Below are 23617 nucleotides of genomic sequence, written 5' to 3' on the forward strand. Positions count from 1 at the left end.
ACGACGCGGCTGTTGCGTTCTCCGTCGCAAGCCAGGAACTCTAGCGTCTTGTTCGGCTTTTCCATTGGCTGCCCGTTGAAGCATTCCAACCAATCGGAGGCCGTCGCCTCGTCTTTTTAAGAAAACTTACAGAAAACAAATATAGGGACTGTTTAAAAGGAGTTCCTTGAACCACTTGTTGAGTACGTGGACGTGGTTTGGGGTCAATAGAGGCCTCACAAACTTTGTGTCATCAAGTAAAAATTGTATTGGATTATTTTTATAAAAATACGCTTTGGTCTCTACTTTAATCTATTTAGACTCGACCTCAGTGGCTAATTTGTACAGGAGTTCTAGTCAAAACAGCAGGATCTAAAATGTCATCCCTTGGTCAACGCAAACCAAACATTTTTCTAGGGGTCAATGTAAAAATTAGGGAGCCCCAGCTTTAGTAAGTCTAAACTCACTGATTTTGGTTTGTTCAGTTAAAGTAACAATTTTTTTTATTTTTGGTAGTGATTTAGTGCTTGTTGACGTCACGTAGATAAAAATGCTAACAATAGAACAAGTTACAAGTAACTACCAATTGTTTGGTAATCTCTAGGAAATGTCACGAGGATAACAGTATGTTCCATAATTATGTAGAAGGGTTAGGTGTTTCATTCTCTTATATCAGTTTTGTAGGGTATTTTTTACAAAATAATTACGCTAATGCTCGAAACAATACCAACACGAATATAAACGACGAATAACGTTACAAAATGAGTCGTGTTGTCTTCAAATTATATAGATTTCAAGACGAAGAAAATGGTTGATAGCCGACAACAACTAAGTAATACAAAAACCGGGGTCGTTAAGCTGTTATTCGGTTTCTACGAATTTCTATGGGGTACAGGCGACAATGTATCAAAAGCAGTGTATTCGGAAAATATCATTTGTTATTTTAAAACAATAGTATAAAAGAAGGTAAAAATTTGCTAGTAAATTGCAATCTCTCTCCTGGCGTATTTATGTCCCAATCAAGAACGACTGCCAAAACGTATTCTTCAGAAAGTTATGGGTTTTTAACAGACTTTACTGAATTGTAGTGAAACGCAATTCTGGATCGTTTGGACGCAATTCGACCTAAAAAGTACTGGAATGTTCAAAAGCGCTTTCACTACTAAGCCAGCCGAAGACAATTGCCTCAAATTGATACCCGAGAGGTTATCGACGACGAACAGATAGCTTCGCAATGCGGTTATAACCTCGTATGTGAGCGTGCAGGGCGCTCATAACACGAACAACTGACGCAATTTCACATGGAAAGTTGAACTTAAATCCTAAAACGTGCCTTAATGTCCGGTTAACTTCGAAAGTTCAAAGACAGTCCTAAAATAGCCAGCGAGGCAGGATGTTTATTTTGTGTTGCTTATTGAACAAGCTTGGTAAAGTTTTACTGTTATAAGGTAGTTTATGCGATATACCATTATTTTTTTAAGCATACTATTACTGATACTGTGAACGTCTACAATTTACAATTTAGGTTGTTTGATTTGGACCATAGCACAAACGCCCAATGACACAAATAAGTTGCATAGTAATTGCGACTTCACAGCGATGTTTGTCTTAAAACGCATACGGACTTACAGCTAAAGATAGTCTTTACGCTACTGATAATCTCCCTGTTTAAAATAAAGTAAAACAAGACAAAAAACGTCGCTAACATATCCAATTTGGTCGTGGAATATTTATCAAAGGTTCACAATATGCGAGGCTGGGGCAATTTTTTCACAATACACAAAATGGCAAAGATTAAAATTAAACATAATAGATTTGGACTAAAGTCATTTTTAATACGTCTCGAAAAGTAAGATAAGGAGATCCTTTAATTGCTTATAATACCTCACAATGTCGGTCGGGGCCAACACCTTACACGTGCAAATTAAAACGACCATTAAAAAAGCCACCGAGAAGCGCGTGGATATTTAACAATGCAATTGTCTGATAAATTTTTACTGCTAATAAAAAATACCTATATGCTGCCTTCGCTTAACACGGCAGCACAGTATTTCCTCAATCTGGTTAAAACACGTTAAAAGCAGCTATGGGTTGAAAAATGCATACATACCCTATAAATTTCTATATGCGCTATCAAAAGCACCCGCAGTAAGCCCTTTCCGGCATAGGGCTCTTTCGACATTTATATCTCAAGTGGATACGGTTGGCTACGTGTAGTGGAAATACTCAAGGACGGGCGGTGCCGGATCCACCGACGAAACCCTATCAGCCGTAATTTTTCTTGGTGCCGTTCGGCTTGAGTTTTACGACGCGGCTGTTGCGTTCTCCGTCGCAAGCCAGGAACTCTAGCGTCTTGTTCGGCTTTTCCATTGGCTGCCCGTTGAAGCATTCCAACCAATCGGAGGCCGTCGCCTCGTCGCTCTCGTCTATGTCTTCCAGCGTCCGCGTCATGTACTTCATTCCGGGGTAGAGGCCGCAGATTTCCAACGTGTCCTTCTCAATTCTGTGGATAATTAATAGTTGGTTAAAATAAAACATGCGCAAAGGTGACGTACCTTATTTTTTCTGGACAAGGAAGAACAGCATTTTTACAACAACAAACAGAATTTGAAAAGTATCGAATTGGTTAAAACAGTAGTAGGAATGTCAAAACCTATATAGAAGTAGGTAACATTTTAAACGTGTTGGATAGCTCTTTATTTATTATGAACATGGCGAGGGCAAGTGGGCACTGATTTAAAAATGTCACCTTCTTTTATATAGGCTTTGATATTTCTACTAGGCCCAACTAAAACCGCCAACCATTATGCTACAAGGTTAAACAGTGATTCTTGTAACTTTTTTAGTTTTGACCTGACCGGCTTAAAGAAGCACTGGGTCTCAAAATTTGCTGATTTAAAACAAAACAGTGGAAAATGTTAATGCCAGGACGCGAAATGTTTGAGTGTCTTTTTAAAAATAATGCGTAACGCAGAAAATCAACTGTGTAGACTGTAGACTATGTGCAACGACAAAGTCTACACCTATAAAATTGCTTTGTAGGAAAATATCGGACTTCTCCGTCAAACGTGGGCTGTTATAATAAAGTGAAAACGAAGAAAACACGTTTTGGCATTATTACGTCATACGTTCAAAGGGCAACGCGTAATCACTTAACTAATCACTTTACTACGTAGGAATGAAATTAAGCTGAATATTTACTGTGGTTTTAATTTTATGACGCTTATACATCACCATAAAAATGAAACAAATGCGGGACTCTGGAGACCATGAGAATAAACGATATCATATATTTTAATTTAAATCAAGTTTCAAAATAGAAACAAATTGCCTCATAGGAGGGTAATTCTTATGGCACACAGTAAAGCGTAATTGTGTTTAAAAACGAGCAATTAACATATGATCGATTTTACATTGTTGCTTGTTTTTTGCACAACAAAACAATCCAATTAAAAATGACCCTTTCGCCTCATACAGCAATTAATTAAACCATTACCAATACTGTTTGCTATTGCAGTAAAATGAGCAATTGATCAAACAAATATGTCAACTTAAAAGCCGTTGTAGGCCAACCTTATCGTTTGACTTTTTTCAACACTTCCATTTAGGCCTGAACTATTATAAATCGGAATATGTAATAGTTTTAAGCGAATAAATGTCGCAAGTCAAAATATATCAGGACAGTTTGGTAATAAGCCCCTGAAGCTCGGAGAAAAAACGAAGACTCGAAGATCAAAAATTACTTAAAATTGATCTATTTATATTTAGACAATCTGAAAAAAAAAAACTTGAACAGTGGCACACCAAAAAAATGCTTCACAAGCTGAAAATGTAAACAAGGCCAAAATTTTATATCGGTATTGTTTTCCATACCGTAGGCCGGGCGGCGGAACACGGTACTTGATGCCGCGCGACCTGAGACGCGCCAGTTCCTTGTATCCGACCACGTTGGCAAAGTCGCTCCAATCCCGGTATTTGACGTAGCGGAAACTACGACTGTCGTCCGATTCCCATTCCGCCTGTAACAAGGATTACGAGATATTTTGAGTTTGGTGTTCATTTTTCGCTAATTTGCGCCCATGGCCTTAACAAGTTGAGAAAATTAAGGCCGATAATTCAAAAAAACATGACCACAGGAGTTGGTGTTAAAAAAAAATTTCGTTATAGAAAAACTTAGACATTGTACACGGGGCTTTTTTATGAGGTTTCAAGTTTAAAACGTGGTAAAGAATTACATGAACCGCGTATAAACTCATTAATATTTTGAAAGTTTTTTCGGACAATAGACCTTTTTGTTTGGGCCAAAGCTGGATTTAAGGTGGACAAATAACTATTGTGTAAGATGATGCCCTACGTTTGAAACTGTCGAAATAGGAACCATTGTTTTACAATTTATTTTAAAGTGGATATTTAGCATGAGGAACTTACAAAAAGGAATACCATGAATATTTGATTATAAACGATTTTAAGGGGTAAACATATCTCTGGAATCTGCTGTTTCGTCGCTTATCTTTGACTATACAACAAGGTTAATACACATTTTTATGAAATAAAGTGACATTCAACGAAAAGTCACATTAATTGGTAGCTTTGCAGAGACCTAAAATTGGATCACTCGACATGTTTGGAATATAATTCGAAAACAAAACAGTAGTAGTAATATCATGGTTACTACAGTATACGAAATAGTTTAAAAGCTTGTTTACAATGGCCCTTTCTAAGCACGTAACTTTATATGCACTTAAAATAAATTTAAAGACTTTTTCGATGAATTGAATTTTTCATGTGTAAATCTACACAAAGACAATCAAACAAATTAAAACATTAAAAGATTTTGTGTAGAACGACAAAACTCATTGTGGATGTGAATAGCGATACAAAAATATTTTCTCAAAAAAATCGTTTTTTTGCTTACCCGGTGCCAGGCCCTCTCGGCGAAGGCGATGAGACGCGGAAAGAGTTGAGAATGGGCGGTTGCAACGTCACGGACGAGCTCGGACCAGAGCTGAGCCTGCATCCCGATCACGTTCTCGGCTTTTTCCAGTGGAGGGTGACCGTCACGGATGCGGTCCACCTCCTCGGCTATTGCACGATTAAAAAGTAAGTGCTTTGTGACAAGTACACCGAAAGCCGTCGCAGACTCGCCGAATCTGTCGATCAATGATGCAAGCAGGGTAGGTTAGAAAATTTCTAGCGCGCCATGTTTGCATCATTGATCGACAGGTTCGGTGAGTCTGCGATGGTTTTCGGTGTACTAATGATACGTAAGCCCTAATCATTCGTCAAAAAGCAGCTTCAGAAGGGCCAGATCACAGTGGGTAACACACATATGTGTGTGCAATGTGCATGTTTCATTGCTTTGTGACAAAGCGGATTATAGCGACGAGCCTTCAAGGCGATTGCGTGTGATTTACGCAAAACCAAGTGCAAAAACAAATTAGGTTAATGGTCCTCAGGTATGATGTTTTGTTCCGATGGTATTACGAAGTATAACATTACCGCGGAGTTGTAGAATCGCTTGGAAAAGCGCGAATTGGTGGAAAACGTTGACCGTTGGCATTCATTTCATTAACTAAACGGATGAAAAAAGATATATGGCTTATATCCCTGATTATATCGTTCGTGTAAAACAGGGGTTCTTAACCTTTTTTGTATGTTTTACCCCTTTAACAAAGATGAATATCAGATTTACCCCCCATTATATAAAATAGTTCTCATCTATTAGAAAAAGGAAAGTAACAAATTACATCAGGTATAATCAATGCGACGGGTTCCCATGCTTTTGGCAACGAGTTGTTGTCAAAACATTCCAGTTTGATCTATTTTTTTCTTTTCAGACTGGACAGTTTTGACTAAAAAACGCCAGTTTTTGCTCATCATAATTGGATGAGAATTTGCTAGGTGCCTTTTTAAAGGAGCCGGTTTCATGGTACTGTTTAAAAATGTTTCTACGCACGAGACACACTGAGGAACTTAAAGACCATTCTCAATAAGATATGTAAATCCAAAATTAAAATAATTTTTCTGGTACTTCTTCTTTTTTTGGGACATGCCATTTTCAAGATTACATTTTTTGTTACTTTTACAGACTATAATAATTAGTCAATGAGTTGTTTAAAGCTTTAATCATTGGACTAAAAAGATCAACAATAAACCAACTTGGCCAGTTAAGCCGTAGGGTTAGGTGCGGGACCCGTGGAACGAATTTGTTTTTTCGGTGATATCTTTAGAATTACAACTCAAAAACACTCGCGGTTATTTTCTTTGGAAAGGTTACAGATATGGGCACCTACAAGGAAAAAATAATTGAAATCTGGCATATCCTTCTAAGTTTTTTTTCAAATATAAATAACATCGCTTTTTGTTCCATCGGTCCCACCCCACAGGACCTATGGAACACCCCATGGGACCCATGGAACAGAGCATGACTGCATCTAAAAACAATGCGCTGAGTATTGCTTAAGTGGATAACTGCTAAATTTATGTTGTAGAAAGTGGCACAAAAAAATACATTTACAAGAATAAAATAAAAAAAAAACACATGGAAACAAGCACAAAATGAAGAAATGATATTTTTAATTTCTGGCAGAATTTGTAACCTAGGTTTATTATACCAATTATTTTTCTTCTTCAGGAGAACATATCTTCAAAGTAAATAATAGTCAAATGTGCGATTTCGTCGAGTCCCGAGTCCGACTCTGACTCTAAAGCCTGTATTTCGCCAATTTACGTAACTAAATACGGTGGATACTCAGCAATCCACTCATAGGGGCGTCATATAATTCATCAACTCACAATACATGGTTGGAAAATATTCCACCATACAATATTCCACCAAGAAAATCACTCGTGGCTAGCCAGTACGCTTAACCAAATGAATCAAACTAACTTTCAACATGTGCCTAGATAGCCTCTCTCTCCACAAAAAAATATTCACTGCTTTACAATTACCTAAAGACTATCGAAACACCTTACGAACATCAAGCTAAAAAGTACATTTTTCACCTAGAAAAGTGAAAAATTGAAATAAATCAACCATTTCCAAAAGCACGCTGTAGAACTTTTTATATGAAGTAATTTACACAAAATCTCATTTCCACAACCAAAATTTTATTTAGTGCCGCGAACAGGTGGCGCAATATTGAGGTGTTCCATGGGTCCCGCACTTTCCCTACCCAGTGACAAAATTAGACAATCACATGTATAACCAGCACTGAAATTTCAAAAAGTGTATCGGAACTTTCAAAACTGCTCGCAGACACGTTACCTTATACCAGTGGTCTCCAGTCTTTGAAATAAGCGACCCCATTTTGGAGACAATTATAGACAATGTTAAAACAAGTGCTAGAATGCAGCAGAACGGGCACCTACTTCGCCGGGGAATGTATTCATAATGACAAGTAAAAAATGTTTTTAGCGATAAGCCTCTTCGCCTGTTTGTGTTTCTAAGTGGATGTGCTTTCTAATTTGGCTTGTGGAATGCAACCTCAGAAAACGCGGATGTTTTACTAGAAATCAACAGCATTTGTTATGATGTTACAAATGAGGGACGATTTTAAACATCTCCGTCTACTGTCTACGTTTGACAAACTGGTACATGTAACTGGGTGTGGTTTTAGAAAAAGTGCGACATTTGCTGCGCTAAATAAAAAAACATGAATTTTGTCAAATGTACGTTAACTGATATAGCAGCTCTTAAGAGCTAAAAACAACAATTTTTATGTAGAAGATGCACTCAGTCACGTTTATTAGTGGGACCTCATTGTAAAGAAAACTAAATACATAAATCGTACTATATTTTGATTGATAGCTAATTTACCCCCTAAAGTGAGGAAATTTACCCCCAGGGGTAGATTTACCCCAGGTTAAGAAAGGCTGGTGTAAAAACGTATTCCATAATATCTCATATCTATCTAAACCGAAATGGAATCTTTGTTCAAAAAAAGATTACTAAATACTTTAAAATACATATAAAAATCTGCACTTTAACTGGGCAACGTTGCTATCCTGTACCAGGCAGAGGCAATCTGCTTGTCACAACAAAAAAGTGTTGCAAGGAAAACCCGTATTATCGGTTCAGAGCCGATACCAGATGCTAAGTGGTAGCATCGGTACTAGTCCGATCTAGGTGCGTTTTGGTTCAAAAACTTTATCATTTTTACTAATTTGATCTAAGGAATGATGTCATTTAGTATCGAGACAGACGATCGTAGTTTTGGCCAAAAAAACGGGCATGGGTATCGGAATACTATCCGGGATTATTTTTAGTCATTTCGAGGCTCACCAGTGAAGGGTACAGAGTCGTCGTTCATGACGGCGTTGCCGTAAAGGTCGTCGGGCGCGAAATAAAAAACTTTCCGGTCGTCGGAAAAGCGAGTGGCCCAAAACAGACCCACCTCTTCGGGGTCGGGTTCCTGCGGGTGATCGAAGTAGAAGTGGGTAGCCGGGGAGAGGATCACCTGCACAAGGAAAATGGGGTGATGCGTCAGTTTTTCGGGGGGGGGGGGTTCCCAACCTGTGGTCCGCGTGGTACGCGAAGGTTTTTCAGGTGGTACGCGAGTAGCTTCCCTTTTTTTACAAAACCTTGAATTTACAACTTTATATTTTGTTTATCTGGTTTTATTTACATAAAAAAACTTTCCCCCGAGGCCCATTCTTATTGTTACGTAACTATTCGTGTTGTTTCGAAACAATGCGATTTTTAAAATACAGGCCATGGTATTTGTCGATAAGGAGCACAGTTGCTTTGAAAAACGTACAACGCTGTGGGACAGTGGGCGTTAATTATGTCAAATGATTGCTCTTGATAGATATAATCTACTGTTTTATAGCTTAAGCTACAAATAGCGTTGAATAATGCTAGTTGTAAGCTAAACATAGATAAAAATATGATTCGATCAAATTAGTTGTACTGCAAAAAATGGTACGCGTGACGCTACAGAGCGTCCAAGTGGTAGGATATCGTAAAAAGGTTGGGAATCCATCGTTTAAGGCTTTTCTGTAAGATGCCTTCGGGTTTAGGCGATACGCATACAACAGCTAGTCTAAACCTGGGGCGAATTTCTCGTCTCTGCGAGTATTCTTGCCCCCCCCCTCAGCTTTTGCAGTTGCACTACAGTAGCTTTTTTATAAGATAGACTATAATTACTTTTTTTGTTAATTTCATGCCTGACTGATTTAGTGCGTGACTAATTTTGTAAATGTGGCAACATACTTTTTTAACCATTTATGTTGTTCAGTTGGTGTTGCTCATATGTTACCAATGTGTTAGCTATTGTTTGATGTGCATAGTTTTATCATCGGTTTGCTCTGTGATAATAATATTAACCACATGTTATTAATTCATTCGAAGAGTTACTAGTTAATAACTAATATCTAACTCGGTGTTTTTGTGCAACAAGCTTATTCTCCACAGCATTGGTGCCCCCACAATTAGAAGTTTACAACTGACATTGCGTTTTTAAGTCACTGTGATCTTTTTTTACCTTTTTACCATTGGTGAAATTAACTAAGAGACTGTAAGCAAAAGTAGAGAAAACAGATAAAGGTTGTGGCTCGATTCTTTTAGTTGGCCAAGAAGATGCGGGAATTTCTGAGCAAAGTCAGTAGTGGTCTGGGCCTAGTCCTGTGACAACCTGACTTAGAATAGTTGTTGTGGTACTTTTATATTTTGGCAGCTTCGCTTCCTACGACAACCCCTAGCGCTAGCGGTGAGAATCAAATTTATTGGCGGCTAAACCGAAATTAAATTCCAATTGCTGATTTTATAACAATATATAATTTATTTTTAGTATTGTAACTAAGTATCTAGGATAAAATGCATCAAAACTAGTGAGAAATGAAAGAGAAACGCTGGGTCGCCAAGTTAAAAGCCTTTCAACAGCACTTAACGCAATATGCAGCTAAGTGATAAAAGGTGTTTAGGCGTTTACAAGTCAAGCATTTAACGGCATTTGAGTTTATGTTCTGTAACGGTTTATACTACTATAGGAAAATAGTTAAACAAAACGATCGCTTGAAAAATGCTTGTATATGAATCCTTGATGCCCGCCTTATGGTGAAAAACTTAGTTTTAAAGAAATTATTTATGCCAAGTACCAAGCAACAACCTTTGGCCACAATGAGTTAGGGTCAATGGATTCCGAACAACTATATCTCTGCACAACACGGCCGAGTATTGTTTTTCACTCCTTGTGTAGAGCATCGAGTAAATGCCGTTGTGATTACTTCACAAGTTTCGAACGAACTAAGAGCGAAAATTCCCGCGAACACTATTTTTTGCAAGTGCGTCAGAGACGGGGGCGCTTATCACTGGAATTACCTTCGTGGCTCAATATCTGCGAAAATTTCGCCCAGCGGAAAATCGCAGGGTGTCGGCGATAAAGTCGCTTTGATGCTGAACCCTTTACTGACCTCTTCTCGTCAATTATTCAGCACCCGCACACGTCAATATAATCGGATGCAGCCATTGATAGAGACATAATCGTTAAAGTTTGAAATAATCGTGAAAATAACGAATTAAACCGTCGCAACACAGCAGAAGAAGGCGGAAGTGAAATCTATTACTGGTGACGAAATTACTTCATATGGCCAGTTACGTGAATTTGGTCAAATAAACCACTTTATAAACCGAATTAAAACGAGGTTATCATATTACAGTTACAGATAACGTCAAATCGCTCTTAATGAATGTTGTCAAAACTGACATCAAACAAAATTAGTCTAATACTTGGCTTACGCGGACATTATATATATTCCGCGAATGTACTCTTTCTACAACCAAAGAAACCAAATCGCGTACCTCAAGGATCGTAAGCAATGCTTAATTTCGTTCTGAGCACATAACTCGAAAATAAATTAAAAATCGGTTCACTGTGGACAGATCTGTAATGTAGCTTGAAAATCAATGTCAAAGACAAATATGTCGAGTAAATGTACATCTTCTTAAGAGAGACATTTCTGTTGATAATACAAGTGCGTATCAAAAACATCTGTATTTAAATGGTGTCGATTTAGTCAAACTATTTGCTTTAAAATTCATTTTCAAGCAAAATTAAAAATATTAAAAACAAATTACATGTGACCTTGTAGCCGGCGTTTGCCAGCGCGTAAGCCCGCTCCGAGTTTTTCGACTTCCAGGCGTTGTTCCAGGCGTATGTCGTCACGTCTACGTCACTCAGGGACGACTTGTTGAAAGGAATGTTCTCGGGTAACCTGGCAAGAAAAAGCCGTATGTATAAAACAAACAAATAAACATAGTCCATGCTTTGCAAACAGACGTGGACTAACAATCACAACATTGCTAAACTGGTTTCTAGAAATGAGAATATTGGTAAATTAGGTGCCACTATATAAAGACAACCCCACAGGTTGTGCGAAAGCTTGTCGAAATTAGAATTAGACAAATACGGCTATTTCCAAAGATTGGTAAATTAGTTCGCGATAGACAACACAAAAAGGTGAAGTAAAACGCAATTTGTTTTATATTACTTAGTTTTCGTCGCGACATCGAAAAACGGATGTTTACCCACGTAAATGGTTGTCCGGCGTTGTTTGGATTAATCGAATGAATAATTTATTACTTGGCCCGAGAATGGCTTTATCCGTTTTTTCTTCGCATCCCCAAAACTTTATAAAACAGCACAGCTCGTTGAAAACAATTTCGAGCTATCCGACAGAAGTCAATTCGAAAATATAACATCCAAAAACGAAAACAACATAAAAATCACACTACAAACGATAACTTACTGCATGGCCCCATCTTCCCAAGCGCCGATGCCGAGTCCGTTCTTGCGACTGACGATCTTGGCCACTTGTTGCATGAAATACTCCTGAAGGTCATTGTGGCTGTCCAAAGAAAAATCAAGTTGCTCGTCTTATATGATAGGCCTTTTTACATTACATGACGATTATATTATGGGACAGGCACAAGTATTTGCTTGCATACAGAGGTGACTACCGGACTCGGACTAATTCGAACCTAGATGCGAGTCGCTGGATTTTGTTTTCGCTTTACAGTATTTTCGTGGGTTTTAACATTTCTGCAAAATTGCACTGTAAGAAACCAGCAGTTTATACACTGTAGGTTAATGCTTCTCAACCTTTTATGGCTCGGGGTACCCCTCAAGAATATTAAATAGAGTGTGGTACCCCTACTAAAATAATCGTTAAGTTAATCACTATATAGTATATAATGTAACAATAAACGGTACTTGTAGGAAAATATAATTTGATGTATAGTCTCATTTCGCACAACACAGTGATGTATTAAGACAGTGGTCGGCAACCGCTGGTTCGCGAGGTGTTCGTTACCAGTCCGAAATAGGGTTACCAGATTAAAATTTTGGTTTAAACCCGAACTATACGTAAAAACCGTAAAGCAGTAAAAAACAATTAAATGTATTTTATATTCAAAATTCATTAACTTTCGAGGTTAAAAAAACTAGTGTGCTGCGTTGCCATATGAGTTACATAGCACGTTCACAACATCTAAAAATACATATTTTTATTGCAATATGTCGAAAATGGGCTAAACCAGTGGTTCTCAACCTTTTTAGCTTACGGACCGGTAAAATTTCAAAGTAAATTTTGCGGACCGTTGGACCTTCAAAAATCAAAATCAACCCCAAAAGTAATTACGACAAAAGTATGCAACTTAACAGTAAAGAATGGAAACTTTAATATAATGACTATAATGAACAATCTGCTGCTGTCTTTTTGATATCATACGTGTTATACGTGGTTCTATTGAAGTGTTTAAATATAACTGGTGTTAAAGTTAAGAGTTAAACAATTTGTAGCAAAATTTTTTCATAATTTTAAACAGTTGGGCGCAACACTTGCAGCATTATGACGTGCGACCAAGTACAAGACTAAATTTAATTGACAAGCCTTCAACATCTTGCATTTTGCTATTGAGATTTAAAATTGTAATATATTTGGCGGACTGGCGGTTGAGAACCACTGGGCTAAACTATCATGTTTTTTTATGTCCAAGCGATCTCACCCTAAAGTGCAATAGAATAAATCCATGCAAGCAATGTTTAGGCTATAAACAATGTCCCATAATAAAATGATTTATTATTTTGATATTTCAGTAGGAAAGGTTGGAAAAAACGTATTCAATTTAATTAGTTGTAGCAAGTTTTTGCGTTTAAACCTCTATAATTTTATTTTAGCCTTAAAAAAATGACGGTAAAAAGCTAAAAAGCTTAATGATATTTCTGACATCAACCACGTTGAAAAAAGCCAGATATTTTTGGCATTTTTTTGTCTGGCATGCCTTGTACGTCTGTCTATTGTATACTTTTAGGGATCTAAAATACATGATTATACATAATACAAAGTGTGGCTTCTTGAAAAAGAATGTTTTAAATATCCTTATTTTGACCTGCTGGTAAGAGTAGGAATAGTTAATAATGGTATACAAGTGTAATTTAGTGGTATACAATAGTATTTACCATAAAAACTTAAAGGCCTAAAAGTTTTATTAAAATGAGCCACGGGCATGGGTTGAATTGCTTGGCGAGCCGGATGCCGCCCGCGGGTTTAATTAAGTTTAATAATTCCTAAATGGGAGAATCTCTTTGCGACAAAACAAGCTTGAAGTTCGCATTGAAAAAAGTTGTAATAAATTTCCTTTACTGCAACATTTGTTGTTTTGTAAGGCCGGTCCGCGACAAAAATTTAATTTTAAACAGGCCCGCAGTGCAAAAAAGGTTGCCAACCCCTGTATTAAGAGGCTCATCAATTAAGCAAATATCAGATTTTTGAAGATTTTCCAAATATCTCTACTAGCAATAAAAATGGTACCCTGGTTGAAAACCACTGCCGTATAGGTTACAGTGCAATAAAAAATAGAAGTGATATTGCGATCGGCGTTCATAATTCTCTCAGTTAAAACAAAATCTGTAACCCGTTGAAAAAAAATAGTGTTAATCGAATGCGGCAAAGGTCGACCCACCTCCAAGGAAATTCGTCGCTTTGCTCGAGAAACTCTGTACAGATCGGCGAATATTGCCACGAGTTGGACGCCACCTCGTCGCCTCCCACATGGAAGGTCTTGAGCGGTTGGACGTCGGCGTGCATTTCCACGACGGCGTCGATCACCTTCTCAACGAAGCTGCGCGAAAACAAATTGACCGCTTTGCACTCGACCAAGACATCAAGAACGTTTTTTAACTTTTTTCGGACGGTTACCGTGCGGTAATAAATATACTTGAAAGCGTGTAGTGGACATAAATATGACCTTAAGCGCTCCACAATTTTACTGACTCATCTTTTCATGTCGCTTTTAAGTAGATTGCCTTATCCGTCATTTAAGCTAAATAATACAAAGAAAAATGAAAAACAAAACAGCGAAGCAATTGGCAAGAATTCAGGTCTTCTTTCTCTTTCAAAACAATTTATGTTTTCCCAGTCTTTTAGATATTTCACAAGAACTCGTCAAACGGAATGGTCAGGGGAAGTTTTAAACGATAATACCGACATATTGGATATGCTTTATGTTATTGGAAACATTTTATTCAATGGCGGAGCTTTTTTGTATGTACTATCCCCAGGTATAGGTGGTTGCAAGCTGCTTTGCAAAAAAACACCGTGTCAAAACACTGAAAACGCGTTTGTAGCCACAATGAGATGCGGCAAATTTTAGTAGTAAACGTGCGCGGCAAACATCTGAAATGCGTGCAAAATTGGTAACAGAACAACAGAGACCGAACCAAAGTTGTGCTTCTCACCGCATGGTCGACGGCATGCATGGGTTGACTGCGTTGTTGCGGTAATGCTGGACTGACATGGCCGGCGACTGGTCTTCGAAATCGCTGAGAAGGAACTCGCCCGCTTCTTCTGTCTTTCCTGCCGCCCACAAGCGATGGTACCTGTCGGGTGTAGTTTGTTAAACAGTATAAAGAGCGAGAAAGCATACACGGACACTGTTCTCATCGGCGCCAAAATAATTGTGGTGGGGTAGCTTGCAATAAAATCATGAAGTAATCATTCGCCTGTTTTTCAACTCTATTTAAACGTCTGACAACAGTCTCCAATTTCAAAGAAAACGCCAATCTGCTGTTTAACATTACAAAATAAAATGCTAACGCAATGTGCTTTGGTCTTTGGTCTTTTTTAACACGTAATTACATAGTTTTCTTCGAAAATCATCATTCAACACTTTCCCTGCTTTCCAGTCAACCTTACCTGACTTCCATTGACTTTATTGCGGCATGCGAATGGCCGGGCAGGTCGATCTCTGGTATTACTTCGACGTTGTGCTGTGACGCTTCGTGTAAAATGCGCTTGTAGTCGGACGTGGTGTAGTAACCACTTCCTAAAAATTACAGAAATAACACTATTCTACCACTGTTAATTAGATAGAGATTACTTCGCTACATGTTGGCCTTATAAACGGGCTTACAACAACGCCTATTTCAATATGACTTGTAGCATTATGTGTAGTATTTTTGTGGTTAGTGAACAAGGGAGGTCACAGAGAATATAGTGTCAATGGAAGGGTGGGCACGACTTAAAGGAATGTTTAGAAAAGCTGCTTTAGGGGTTCTTAGTAAAATTAATATGTATCAAAGATTCGACGCGACTGCTCTTAGCATAATTGGGTTTGTTCTCATTGTGTGCTGCTAAAATATTTTCTCATCAAATCAAAATCCCTATCTTATGGGACACAATGCCTTCAAGCGTCTCATAAGGATGCATGCTTTTGTATTTTTGCAAATCAGTCACAAAGCATTAGCAACAAAATTGTTATCGACGTAAAACATTATATATAATTCATACTTTTTTAAACTTCACTGATACGGTAGTATAGGAAAGTATAAGTACCTGGAAAACTGGCATCGGGACCCGAGCCCAGTGCTGGAAAGACGCAGTCACTTTCGTCCATGGTATGGCACCTGGAAAGAAAAGTAAGCGTACTATGAGGAAAGGGTGCTTTAAGGCGTTTTGTTTAATAACTTCTGTGATGACCCTTCAGAGCCTTAACTAACAGTTTTTGACCCTGGTGTTAAATCAGGCTTGGAGTGTAAAATCTGTAGTAAGAATAAAATATGTAGGAAGACCAAGCAAGGTTGTTAGTTCCGAACTCTCAAACCTCTTGGCGCCGATCTCGGTAAGTTCTGGCAAGCCTGGGATGTCCAACCTCCACGCCTCGTCGTCGGTCAGGTGAAAATGTAGTTTGTTGAGCTTGTAGAGCGCCATCGCCTGCAGTGTGAAAATTTTAAACGAGACGCGGATCTACTGTACAGCCTGCATAGGGATGTCCGATAATAAATAATCGTTCGACACAAGAATGGTTTCTGTGCCGATCCGATACAACAGGGTGGGCAAACTACGGCTCGCGAGCCGCATGCGGCTCTCCGGCATGTTTTTTGTGGCTCTTCTAGTTGAAACGTAATATTTCAAAAAAAATTTAAAGGTTACCAAGAATACCGTTTATAAACGCTTCTATCTTTTTCTTTTCTTTATTTTAGGCCAGCATTTCGTTTATGACGTCACACTAGACATAGAGGCTGAAGAGTTAGTTAACAAAAGACTGATATTAATAAATATTGTGCGTATTATTTTTCTATCACCGTTATTATTGTGTTGATTATTACCGTTTCGTTACATTACAATTCTGTTGTTGTTGCGACTGGCCTTGCATTATTAACCGTTTTCGTATTGAAATAATTTTGAGGCTCTCTGGTGCTTGTATTTTCTGCAAATGGCTCTTCCATTGAATACATTGCCCACCCCTGCGATCCAATAACAACAAAGCCTTTGAATACAGTTGGCTATCTAACTTCGAAAACTCTTTTCATTACTTTGCCCTTTGACGGTCATCTCACGTTCGAGGTAAACGAATATGATAGGGTAATTTGTTTCTAAGCGTACAAATGCATTTCTCGGTTTTAGTACAGTACTTAAAACTTACCTATTCAAGTACTTAAACTTACCTATTTTACCTTTTTACTTTTACTCTAACAAAACCTCTTAAATGAGAATATATCGGCGACTGTGACGCAACAATGGTCTTGGTCTGTAAGTCATGTCACCACTATTCTATTTTCTTTATATTTTCGACCTCGCTTGAGCCCGTAGGTATTCTTTTGATTTTTTAGCATCAATTAAAAGCATAACTCAGCGTATCCTTCGCGGTCCCCATAAAACCGCTTTGCAGACCCCAGGTTGACAACCACTGATCTAATTAATTGCATTATTATTATTATGGCAAGTTTAATATGATCACCTTGATTATCTGGATGACGTCATCAGCAGTAAGGAAATTGCGCGCGACGTCCAGATGCAGACCGCGATATCCAAACCTCGGCGCATCCTAAAACAAATCGCCAAGTGGTAAGTCTCGTAGAAATGTTTCTACCAGTAGAGTGCATTTTGTAAAAAAGTGTTCAAAGGTGAGAAAAAACGGATGCCGTGTTTGACTTTACGAATAACCACAATAGTAGCAACTGGTCAGAATACATACCAGTTGGTAGCATCACCACTTGACCAAAAATGGAGTGGTATTGACATAGGTGTAGGAAGGTATAGGTGCCCAATGCCCATACTAACTGAAGTTGGTATTTTGTGCAAAGGAAAAAATGCCAATGAAAAACTTACACTGATCAGATAATAAACTCTAAACAGCACTTTATTACATGAAATTGACAAATTAGGCGATTGTAATTTGGTATATTTACTCTTTTTAAATTCCGATTAAAGTATCGCCATTGCAATCGCAATATTTCATGTAAAAATTCAGACATTGATATTAAACAATTATTACATATGGTTGGTTAGTGTTAACGTACTAGTAAGGTGAAGTAAAATAGAAGTGGAATTTAAAAAGCTGTAGATCCGTTTATCAGAAGCAAATGGCCTACAGTTTACTGAGTGACGGAGCTCAAAATGCTACGAATGATTAGGCACGATAACAATCATGATCCAACGAGTTATTGTCAGCTACATTGCCGGATACATCTTTTTCGTGTAAAAAACGCGTTAACGGAACAGCAAGCACATATCAAACAAACGTTCGCAGTTTAGCTTGAAATATAAAGGTTGTCAGTAGGGCGTTATGTGTGTGTTATTATAAATTGTTCTTCTTCTTTTCATATTTTGAAAGTAGTCTTGATCTATTACACATTTCAGTTGATTATAACCAATTTAAGCAGAACTTTAAGAAGTGAGCCACGGAATATTTTTCTTAAAACGAACGGTGGCCACGACCCAAAAAGGTTAAGAACCCCTGCCTTGAATCGGCTACTATTACTGGCGAGCAGGGAAAATAAAAACAGGCCTGGTGTCCCACTGTCCCAATGCTACACTTTAAAACGAAAATCAAACAAACTGCTCATTTAATAGTTTTAAACTATCGCACGGAAGTTACCTTTATAACGCAGGTGGGTAAAATATGACTGAACACTCCGTCCTTGTGCTCCGCTAGCGATAATATGGTCTGTTTGGCGTTAAAAACTCCTTTTGAAGTAGTAGCTTGAATTATAATTGACGGTCTGCAAAACACGAACCACCTAATTAAATTATGTATACATGAATAATATGTTTAAATCAATTAAAGGAATTTAAGCTTAACGATTACAAACTTTAACTCTACAGTTCGATTTCGTTTAAGCTTGAAATATTTGTGTTCTGAACCCAACACAAGGAATATGTCACCCACGTATGAATTAATAACCTAACCGCAACAGATCAAAAGGTTTAGCGAGTAACAGATTCTTTATTTTTTATTTTTTAAGAATTAATATGTTAAATTAAAGCCGAAGTTGCAAGTAACGGCAAAAACCAACAGAACAAGTCAACCCTTTCAGGGCTGCGAACCTGCGATTTTCGATTGTAAGCTGATAAGCTTCGTCACAGTCGGGAACATCTGGCACTGGCGCCTTGATGAAGTGTACCACGTGACTTGGAGGGCACGGCTCTTTCTCGGTAAGAAGTCTAATGCCAAGCATGCCTGTCGAATAAATGTTACGTAATCAAAATGTATATAAACAGTGCTTCTTATTTTTTACCAAGTGTTAGAAAAAAAGCCATCCTGGCAATAGACAATATAGATAAATATGATGTTGCTACCAGGCATAGTATAGCAAAAAAAAACTCTTTCGGGACTTATCCGGTACGTCGCCCTTATCGCATTTTATTTTGTACGTTGGTTATCGCTTTTTTATCTCCTTTAGTGTCGTTTTACTTCGCGTGGTGTTGTTGCATTCCCTGATGAAGGCATCCTGTGTAGGTAGCCGAAACATTGAGAAAATAAATAAGTACCAGAAGAGCTCATTTTACGCAAATGGGATGGGTAAATAAAGGAGCACCACTCGCACCCACTTGCTAGCTCCTTGATCTGCAGAGCGAATTCTGGCGGGGAGTTGCAGACGCTCCAGTCGCCGCTGGCCAAGTTTACGGTTGTTTCCTCGTCGATTTGTGACGACAGCGGGGTCGGAATTACACGCAGCGGCGCCTCACCCATGTCCAGCACATTGTACCTAAGACGGGACAAACATTTAATTATGAAAAACTCGCAACTAATAAAGTTACATGGGCTGAGCTTTAGCCCAAACTGTCGCTTCTTTATAGGTGCTATTTTTTATTCGCGTTGGTCTTTGTATGTTGTTTCTGAATTGAATAATATTAAAAAATAAAATAAAAAATAAAAGACGGGTCAATGAAAACATTTACTTTATGACCCGCGGGATTTAGTTTTTTGAGAACATGTTTCAGTGGCAGGCTCATTTTTTTACCAGATTCTAATTTGGAACTACAATTGTAAGTAAATAATGTGGGTTAAAACCGTATATTATAACCTAATATTATCAACCTTTTTCACCCAACGTCATACTGCAACAAAAAATTAATATTACGGCTCAGAAAAAGGTGTATCCGGAAAACTATATAAACAAATAGCAAATATTCTCCAATTACAACGGAAAAAAGGTCAACGTAAACAGCGCTTTTGGTATGCTTAAATTGGTGTAAAGATTTGTCCAGAATCACATAAAATAAACAATTGTATGTACGAACAGGCAACTATTTGCAACAAAAGAAATATATTTGTATAAAGAGCATGATTCATCAAAAGATCTTTACTGTTAATCAGTTAATAAATGCTGGTTTAACGTCTTACTCACATGTATGTCGAACAGCTATGGACAAGACGCCAGGGTGTATTGAACAACAAGTTAATTAAATAAATGACCTAAAACGTATTTACGTGCTGAGGTACAAGTTGACAAACTGCGCAACTAATTGCACGCAGGTTAACAAATCGGACAACATTTCATCTCGTCTATTACACGAATAAAGAACACTAACAACGTTTTTTTCAGGCAGTTTTGGTTTGTACGCGTCAGTAGTGGGCACAGACCTGCGAAATCTCTCCTGGGGTGTGAAGGGCTTGGAGTAGTCGTTGTCGTGCTTCTTCCAGAGGTGTGGCGCGTCGAAGCTGCCCACGAACGAAAGGCTCTCATCGTCGGTGGACTTAATCGTGCGTGCTTGGGCGCCCAGAGCGGCAACGTACCAACGCGGAAAGACGTAGCAGCGTGCGGCGACCGCCATCATTTTTAGCTTGATCATTGTTGATGCACCTGGCTCGATGCCTGGAGAAATTGCATGTATAGGGAAACAACAACAAAAAACAAATTGCTGCCTGAAATTAACCTCTGTTTTGTTTGTGGGTATTTGGATACGTTTTCAACATTTTTTTATGGTTTTACAAGTACCTTCTGAATAAACTATTAGGGTAGAAAGTATTTTGTTTAAACACTATCCTAAAAGCAAATTGAAATATAAGTATTACACACTTGTTGACTAACCTTCTCCATTTTTTTTAAACAAAAATCTATATTTATTCACACAATTCAGCTAAAAAAAATTGAAAGCTTTAATTAATTATTATTTATTAGATTAGTTAGAGGTGGTACAAAATATTTAAAAGTACCTAAAAAAACAAAAATATTTGTTACTTCATAGGCACCATGGACAATGCTGCAATATGGTAAATATCAAGAAAACTAGTCACTAGAAACATATTAATAATTTTTATGTACCTTCAAACAAGTCGCTTGGTGAGAGTCTAACTAGGCCACCATCCAAATGTTCCAAAATAAAGTTGCTGTTAGGAAGGTTATATGACTTCATATACCTAAGATAATCATGCTCAGGAAGAAATAAATGGGTGAAATAGATTGACCAACTTCCCTGTAACAAGAATAAAACATTAACTCAAGATTTCTTTTAATCGGAAAAGTAATGGTAGATTCAGCTTATCAACAAACTTTTGTAATGTCTTGTTTGCCATTGTTTGTCAGCAAGATTTCATGGTGGTTCTTGATTGGTCCAGTGTTGCTGAGCACTGTGTAGCGGATCACTAAATTATCTGCAATGTACTCCACTTCCCCATCAATATGAGGTTCTTAACAAAAAGTTTTAGTTTTTTTCTGTGCCTTGACTAATAATATATATAAAATTATATATACAGGCAAAACATTTTAAATGAATGGTAAAATTAAAAAAATAAATTAGGTATAAATAAAATATCTTGCTAAGTGATAAGTGAACTAAAACGTTTTAATGTAACCAGTTGAAACTTTTATCTATAGTGGTGTAATTGAGCGTATTCCTGCCATCACAGCCAAGTAGTCAATTTTACAAAAGTACTTACTAGATTTAAAGTGAATTTTCTTGATAAGAGACATCGATTGGTTTATCACATAGAGTGTAAAAAGAGTAAGCAGTGTTAAAGCAAGATAGAAAAACAAAGTCTTTGGTTTATATCTGCTCAAGCGCATAGTGCTGGCCGAGCATATTTGCATTAGTAAACATTCCTAACAACTTTAAGCTATTCAATTGTTATAGCTGGAATAATAACATATAAAGAAAATTTAAATTAATTGTAAAAACATTCAACTTTAAATTTTTTAACTCTTTTTTTTGATATGTAAATGGTAACACAAAAAAAATAAATAAAAAGGTACCGTCTACAAATAATGCTCATGAGAATCCTAGGTACCGCAATGCATATTATTACTTGACAGTTAAGTGTAACTATGGCTGAACATTATTATTCAATTTTATAAATATTGTTTGTTTTTTTCGCTAAAAGTATGTTTGCTGAAAAGCAGTGAAAATTTTAACTTTGTAAAGCCACAACTTTCGTAGATATTGCTCTATAAAATCTCGGCGCGCTAGGTTCCCTTAGGTGGTTAACCCGAGGGTGACCAGATGCAAAAATTAAAAAGCTCAACATTCTCTGGAACAGGCCAAATAAGAAAAATAGCCATATTTGTTTAAGACTAAAATACTGCTTAGGGCTTAAGCCACTATGGGAACAAAGTGCTTAGCCAATTCCTATAAAATCTTCTACCCTAATGGAACCTTTGGATATTGCAGGAGCCCGCAAGGTGGTGTTTATTAAGTTAAAATTGTGTAGCCGTAATATAGTTTCTTTAGAAATTTGTGCTGCGCTTAATAGCGCCAAAAGAGCCATCGCTTGTAGCCTGACTGCATTCCATAATTTGTGCCGCCAAAGATTTTGGCTAAATTTTTTTTCGGTTGAAATCCTACACCAAAGTAAGACAATATATACGCCAAAAATGACAATTCCGTCGACATATAATGCCAAATGACGTCACTGGTGTGATTTTGGGCAGGCATTCCACGCCAAACATCTCTGACGGGAAGGCAGTGGAATGCAATCAGAGCTTGTAGTCAATAACAATCGTGCTAGGCTTTTAATATTCGATCAAAAATTCCCAACTGCACCCCAGATTGGAAACTGGGATTTTGCGCGGGGTAGACGATTTTCCAGCTTAAAATTGCGCGGCTGTAATAACGTTAATTGTAAAATTTGCATAGCTATGAGTGGAGTATTTATTATGCTGAAAACCGTAGCAATTTTTGCGCTGCTGGCCGCATTTTACGTTGGTTTTACACAAAATACTTTTCAACCTGGACTAATGTACATGTGGCCTTTGGAATTCAAAAGTCTCTAAACGGCATATAACATTTATGTTAGCCGTTAGAGATCTCAAATTTTCAGACAATAATTGAATTTGCTTCAGCAATTCAGCACACAAACTTTAGAAGAAAATATGCGGTCTTACGCATTGTAAAAAGGGCAACTTTCTAGTTTTGGGACGCAAGAAGGCCAATCTGGTCAACCTGGACTTTACGCCATTGTTATTCTGGCGCAATTTATTTAGAATTAGTTTTTGACAAATTTTGCATATTTTAATATTATGTTTAATGCGTATACCGCATAAAGTGTTAACAAGTAATTTTTATGGATTTTATCTTTTCTAGTACCGTACCTACCCTTCTCATCTCAGATAATATTTATATTTATAGCTTCGCATTTGTTCAATAATAACCAGCATGATAAAAATTAGGTACGAATGAACGATATCCTGTTTTGTCATATATCCCAAAACAATTTTCGGGGGAATTTCATTGCAGACGGCACCAAACTCGATGTTGAAATTCGACTCTTAAAAATGTAAGCTGTGACATCATGATACAGTGTCAAGCTTTAGGTTCTTTCAAAACATTCGGTTCTGTTCCAGTTCGGAAATGTTAAAAATAACGGTTCAGGTTCATTTACGGTTCGGAATAAAATAGCCCAAAACCGTTTAACAAA

General features: G+C 37.5%; 1 protein-coding gene across 2 annotated transcripts; it reads right to left on the minus strand.

Annotated features, from left to right (window-relative positions):
- Nucleotides 1-452: 452 nt before the first annotated feature.
- LOC146168892 (uncharacterized) lies at nucleotides 453-21828 on the minus strand. 2 transcript variants are annotated; one of them, XM_083388955.1, is made up of 19 exons: nucleotides 21644-21828; nucleotides 21258-21394; nucleotides 21030-21180; nucleotides 20348-20579; nucleotides 19312-19469; nucleotides 18808-18940; nucleotides 18359-18482; nucleotides 17219-17305; nucleotides 16082-16191; nucleotides 15814-15884; nucleotides 15175-15304; nucleotides 14718-14858; nucleotides 13943-14101; nucleotides 11728-11826; nucleotides 11064-11193; nucleotides 8264-8438; nucleotides 4895-5061; nucleotides 3853-3998; nucleotides 453-2482 (listed from the first exon to the last, which is right to left on the minus strand). In XM_083388955.1, the coding sequence occupies exons 1-19, from the start codon at nucleotides 21792-21794 to the stop codon at nucleotides 2245-2247; spliced, it is 2739 nt and encodes a 912-aa protein (XP_083245081.1). In that variant the 5' UTR covers nucleotides 21795-21828; the 3' UTR covers nucleotides 453-2244. The 2 variants fall into 2 exon arrangements, with proteins under 2 accessions (XP_083245081.1, XP_083245082.1); XM_083388956.1 differs by lacking the exons at nucleotides 453-2482; nucleotides 3853-3998 and having other exon boundaries at nucleotides 5001-5129.
- Nucleotides 21829-23617: the final 1789 nt, after the last annotated feature.

The sequence above is a fragment of the Ascidiella aspersa genome, chromosome 1 (genome assembly GCF_963924565.1).
Source record: "Ascidiella aspersa chromosome 1, kaAscAspe10.2, whole genome shotgun sequence".
Taxonomy (NCBI): domain Eukaryota; kingdom Metazoa; phylum Chordata; class Ascidiacea; order Phlebobranchia; family Ascidiidae; genus Ascidiella; species Ascidiella aspersa.

What these genes read in the sequence shown, in the direction of transcription:
- LOC146168892 (XM_083388955.1), bottom strand. Translation starts at nt 21,794, where the DNA reads ATGCAAATATGCTCGGCCAGCACTATGCGCTTGAGCAGATATAAACCA. An exon ending in GCAGATCAAGGAGCTAGCAA is followed by an intron (nt 18,941 to 19,311) that starts GTGGGTGCGAGT and finishes TTTATTCGACAG; the next exon opens with GCATGCTTGGCATTAGACTT. An exon ending in ACCGAGATCGGCGCCAAGAG is followed by an intron (nt 15,885 to 16,081) that starts GTTTGAGAGTTC and finishes TTTTCTTTCCAG; the next exon opens with GTGCCATACCATGGACGAAA.